The sequence below is a fragment of the Talpa europaea genome (genome assembly GCF_964194135.1).
Source record: "Talpa europaea genome assembly, chromosome: 12".
Taxonomy (NCBI): domain Eukaryota; kingdom Metazoa; phylum Chordata; class Mammalia; order Eulipotyphla; family Talpidae; genus Talpa; species Talpa europaea.
Genome location: NC_140079.1, coordinates 46,182,511 through 46,188,079, shown reverse-complemented (window position 1 = coordinate 46,188,079; position 5,569 = coordinate 46,182,511). Strand labels below are relative to the sequence as shown.

Here is a 5,569-nt window from a genome sequence, read left to right as displayed (position 1 = left end):
GGCGGCTGCAGCAGGCCTCGGCAGCGGCCGAGGGCGGCGGCGACACCTGGGTTTGCCGATCGTTGAGCAAAGCCCAGCGCACCCCGCGACACTTCCGGTCCGGGTGCCGCGAGGGAACCGTTATGTCCGGCCGGGGAGGAGCTGCCAGGAGTGCGCAGGCGCAAGACGGAGCGTGCGCGGACGCAAAACGCCCATTGTGAGCTTGTTTCCCTCCCACTTCCAGCTTCAAGCACCCCGGAAGTAAGGCCCAGAGAAGCGGGCCCTGGCGGAATTGGGCGGGGCTGGCTGAAGCGGTGCCTTTTCTAGCAACTCCGCTGGGCGACCGAGCCAGGGCGACTGGACACCCACTCCTGTGGGCCAAGAGAGAGATCTCGGTGGTGGGGCTCACCTGGGGCGCAGGAGCTCATTCTGGTGGGGAAGTCTAGGAAACAAATAGGCCGTCACCAACTGTGATAAACTCTATGGGAGGGTGAGGTGGAGGATGCCTGTAAAGTTTTCAAACTCTTTGAATGGCAACTAAGCCTTAGCAACGTATTACCTATTACCTGTCTAAGTGCCACTATTAGTGAACAAATCTGCCTGCTTATTGCCTGGAATTGTCTGAGAAATCAAGAGCCAATAAACCCAGGTGTTATGTTGCTATAATTAGTGTCCAAGTGGGTAATGCAAATTGTGGTCCCTGGGTTTATCATGTGAGTTCTATCTTCTTTGTGTTTATGCAGCTGGGCTGTGAAGAAATGCCAGTGAACCATCAACAGTGCCCTGGAACCATTTGCCCAGGCAGCCTGGCTCTCATCTTTCCTTCTCTACCACCGCTTGAGGTTTTGAATGAGTTTTTGCATCTCTGTGATTCTATATCCTCTCTTGAGGGGAGAGGTGTAAGAAAATTCAGAGAAAACTGGAATATTTAAAGGCTACTAATCCTGGTCTGGGAGAATTTTTTTTTTTAATTTATTTATTTATGCATACAAGAACTGGAGTACAGGCCAGAGGTGAGAATTCTTGCACCAACTTACACAGGGAGAACTGGATTATCTTCTACCACACCAATGCAAGATTTTTAAAAAATATTTATTTATACAAGCACTGGGTACAGTCAGAAGCACGGGAGGGTGAGAGAATTCATCAGAGCCAGAGTGGGGAACAGAACAGGCAGACCGACGAAATACACTGCTGAGGGGAGCAGCGGGTACAGCAGGAGGAGCCTGTCGTGCCATGTGGGACCCTTGCCGGCAGCCGGGGGTCGTACTGGTGCTGCAGAGGCTGTGGGCAGCTTTGCAGCCCAGCACTCAACTGCTGCGCCACCGGGGGGGGGGGGGGGGCACAAATGCAGGATTTTTATAGAACCATATCCCACTCAGACCCAGTTGCTACTTAGATAGGCCTGAAATGCTGCCTCGCTGCAATGAAATAGTATATTATCTTAGGTAGTTGAAAACCACAGGTAGAAACACATCTAATATTTTCCAAATTAAGGGTGGAGGGTCATTTGGCAGTATGCAGATTTTTCATGTGTGATAAATCTAAAAATTATGTATTGCCAGTGATAATCGAACAGCCTATAATCAAGACGCTCAGACATATTTAATAATTGGCTTTTGCTTTATTCTTCAGTTCACACGACAGCACCAAATCCACCACTTAGCTTTTCTCATCTATTTTTCTTTCCATGTTTCTCCCACAAGTGTGTGCAGTTCCATCCTCATCAGGTATATGTAAGCCTTTCAAGGTCCTGACACTCCAGCACCAGAACCTGGGTTGACCCTTTAACTGTACCTATGTCTGTCTGTGCTCTCTGTGCTCTTACTTGGTCCTGTCCCCAGAGTCCTCAGGCCAGAAACACCGAACAGGCTCCATGTTCTGTGCCAACTCTGAACAAATACAGATTGAGGCCCCTTGGAGTCCAGGGTTGAGGGTAGCGAAGCACATACCTTCTGGGTTACATCACAATGCTGCGCACAGTTAGCAATGTCTACCGGACATACTCGGAAAGGGTTTATGGGGAAGAGAATGCTGTTTCCTAGTTCCTCACTGGCCAGGTGACTGAGGATGACAAGAAGCTGCAAGTAGATTCCTCAGGGCCTGGGTGAACAGCATCTGCCCCAAGCTAGAAAGAATTTGGAAAGCCCTGCAAAACTTCAGCAAGATGTTTTGAATCTTGCTGAGCTCCTTAGAGTCAGTTTCATCCATGCAAAGATAGCTGCCCGTCTATCAAGAGTTAGATACAACTCAGGGTTAAACTTTCCATAGCATTTACACAGAAATGACCTCTGGATAAGCTTTCAGGAATTTCCAGTCCAAACTAAAAAGTCTCATCTTCCCTGTGCTACTGAGAAACCAAAATAGAGTGAAAGGGCAATCTTACTTTAATTGAGTTCCAGAATTCAGGGACACTGCTTTGAAAAGCACTGTCTCAGCAAAAGATGAAAGGGTATGTGTACGATATTCTGAGCAAACATCAAAGGCACCAAACATAACCCCTTCTGCTCAATGGTGTTCCACAACTTGTGATGGGAGGCTACTTCGTCCAGCTGACTTTGGGAATGTCATAGTGCTCTGTGAGTGTGTCCAGGTGTCTATTGAAGTCCTGGAGAAGGCAAGGAGAAAGCCTGTCAGCACAGACCCTAGCAGGGCACTGGAGACCTGCTACAGTGCCATCCCCCCCATCCCATCTCTCCTCGGTGAGCCCCTCTTCTCAAAGTTACCCTACCAAGTTTACAGATATCCAATCTCTGGGTTATCTCTTAAACAATCAAGGGGAGATTTCCCTTCTGTGGGGGAACCACTACTTCCCTGTCAACAACCCAATGGTTCTTCTGCCTGGCTGCAAGCCTCAAGGACCTGCTTGGATGCTACAGGGATCAGGCTCCCTAGGAGGCACATGGCTTACCTCTACTCTCTGCTTGTGGGTTTTGGATGCTTTCTTCAGGATCCTTTCCATTTGCTGAAAAAGAGAAATGGAGGTGAATCCACATGCTTTACAGCCAGAAGAGGATTAAAAACAGGGACCCCCAGCTAGCTTGGCTCTCACACTCAGATGGCTGGAGGTCTTTGAGTGTGTACCTTGTCCTTCCCTCAGCTCCACTTGGGCTGGCCTAATAGGGATGCCCAAGTTCCCAGTGGAACTTGATTGGAGTGGCAGGAAACAAACCAGTGCCAAGTGAGCATGGGTGAACTCTGCTGGGAGCTTACTATACACCTAGGGTGGATGGTATACCCTATTGAGACAACTATTGTATAGGCAGGTCTTTGCTGACCAAGGTGTCAATCAGTGACATTTGACTTTAACAGTCACCATTAGTCTCTCTCCCACCCACCCTGGCTCCAGCAGTAAAATACCAACTCTGTCTCTATAACCTTAGGGAAGGGACTTCACATGCATTCACTGTTAAATCCTCACCATAAGCCTATAAAGCGGGGCCTAGTCCCACTTTGCAGATGAAGGAACTCATGTGTGAGAGATCAGCCAACTCACCCAGAGAAATACCACCACCAAATGGCAGAAGCAGGGTGGAACCCAGGTTTGTTTTTTGTCTCACCATTTTTGGGTGTTGAACTGACTTAGGCCTGGAAGTAATGTTTGTTTTTCTTGATGTCACTGGACAAATCACCCAGACTAGGTTTATGGTTTCTCAGCGTGGGCACTATTGACATTCAGGGTCAGCTCACTCTTTGCTTGAGGGGAGGGAGAGCTTTCTTCAGCATTGTAAGATGTTGAGCAGCAACCCCGGGTCTCAAACTACTAGATGCCTCAAAAAATGTCTTCCTATGGGTGGAGATGGGGAAAAATCAGCTCCCAGTTGAGAACCACTGACCTAGATTATTTCTCCAACAGTAAAAGTGGTCAACCTTATACTATGCTGACTTCCACATCACACTGCCCAAACTAAGTTCTTAATATATGAGAAATTACATATTATAGCCTTAAAATACAACATACTTGAATCTGCCAGTCATTACAGAAACAGACTCTGTGGTGATTTATATCAGGGAGCCAACTAATGTCAACAACCGACTTCAATTGAGTACCAATTTTTTGGTGGACCTCGTGACAAAGTTTTTCTTCATCCTGTTTTCCTCTCTTAGGAGAAAGCACCATCCTGACCTCTACAGCTGAGGACATGGAAGCACGGGGATAAGATGAGACAAAGAGAGTGCTGGAATCCAAGGCCCGGTATCCAGCTCTGGTCTCCTTTCAACACGAGCTATAGCTTCCCCCTCCGCAAGTCCACTCGACACAGAGGGGCTTCCAATCCGGGCGCATGCCCAGATATGGGGGACTCCTTTCTCACTCACGCAGCATCTTTAGCCCAAAATTAAGGTTCCCTCCGACCGCTGGCCCGCCTCCTCCGTGCGTCCGGGCCTGATTCAGCTTCGAGTCTCCGGGCCCCGCCTCCACACCCAGCCGGGAGACCCAGTCTCACCCGCTTCTCCTGCATTTTCTCAAAGGCCGCCTGGGCCGGGGTTCGCTTGTCCAGGCTGCGCCGCTTCTCCTCTTCGTTCTTTTTGCTCGTTCCCATCGCTTCCAGGAGCTTCGCCTTGTCTTTATCCTTCTTTTTCTTCTTCCTGGAAGGCGAGACGAGAAGGGGAGAGAGAAGGCGACAGCGGGTCAGAGGGCAGGAGTCCGGAACCCAAGGGGGTAAGATGAGAATGTTCTTCACGTTCTGAGCACTCACCGCTTAGTCACGCCTAGGTCTGCAACGCCTTTCAGCTTCAAAGGCCCCTTTTGAACTTGCTCATAAGCCGCCATAACGCCTGCGGCCGGTTCTAGGTGAACTGCCACACTTCCTGTTTGAGTACGCTATTTCCTTCCAAACGCCGGCCTCACTTCGTCTTGATTGGCTGATCTAGGAGGTGCGCGTGCGCCGTTGGTGTCTAGAGCCGGCCACACTTCCGGGTGGCTGGCCGCATATGGAGTCGTGCCTGTTCGCTTCCATTACGTCCTGTCTCCTGCCACATTTCCGGTTGTCAGGGGACGACAACCTAATTTTGTAAAACTAGTCAGTACTCATTAGATTTTCAGCTTTTTGTAAATGACGCTATAATGTGAAATATATCAGTGCTATTAAAATTTTAAAATAGGCCTCCCCTGGTGGCGCAGCGGTTGAGCGCTGGGCTGCGAAGCTGCCCGCAGCCTCTGCAGCGCTGGTTCGATTCCCGGCCACCGGCGAGGGTCCCACATGGCGCGCAGACCTCTCCTGCCGCCCGCTGCTCCCCTCAGCAGTGTATTTCGTCAGTCTGCCTGTCTGTTCCCCGCCCTGGTTCTGGTGAATCCTCTCACCCTCCCGTGTTTCTGACTGTATCCAGTGCTTGTATGTATAAATAAATCTTAAAAAAAAAGGAAAAAAGAAATTTCAGCAGAAATCTTAAAATTTTTTTTTTTTTTTAAATATATGTTATTGAGGGCCTCCCCGGTGGCGCAGCGGTTGAGCGCTGGGTTGCGAAGCTGCCCGCAGCCTCTGCAGCGCCTGTTCGATCCCCGGCTGCTCCCCGGCCATGGGAGGAGGGTCCCACATGGTGCGCAGACCTCTCCTGCCGCCCGCTGCTCCCCTCAGCAGTGTACTTCGGT

The 5,569-nt window shown here is 49.9% G+C and overlaps 1 protein-coding gene across 1 annotated transcript; it reads right to left on the bottom strand.

Moving 5' to 3' along the window:
• Nucleotides 1-2,418: 2,418 nt before the first annotated feature.
• Nucleotides 2,419-4,757, bottom strand: FAM32A (family with sequence similarity 32 member A). The gene is made up of 4 exons (XM_084251501.1): nt 4,677-4,757; nt 4,425-4,566; nt 2,891-2,944; nt 2,419-2,587 (listed from the first exon to the last, which is right to left on the bottom strand). The coding sequence occupies exons 1-4, from the start codon at nt 4,748-4,750 to the stop codon at nt 2,519-2,521; spliced, it is 339 nt and encodes a 112-aa protein (XP_084107627.1). The 5' UTR covers nt 4,751-4,757; the 3' UTR covers nt 2,419-2,518.
• Nucleotides 4,758-5,569: the final 812 nt, after the last annotated feature.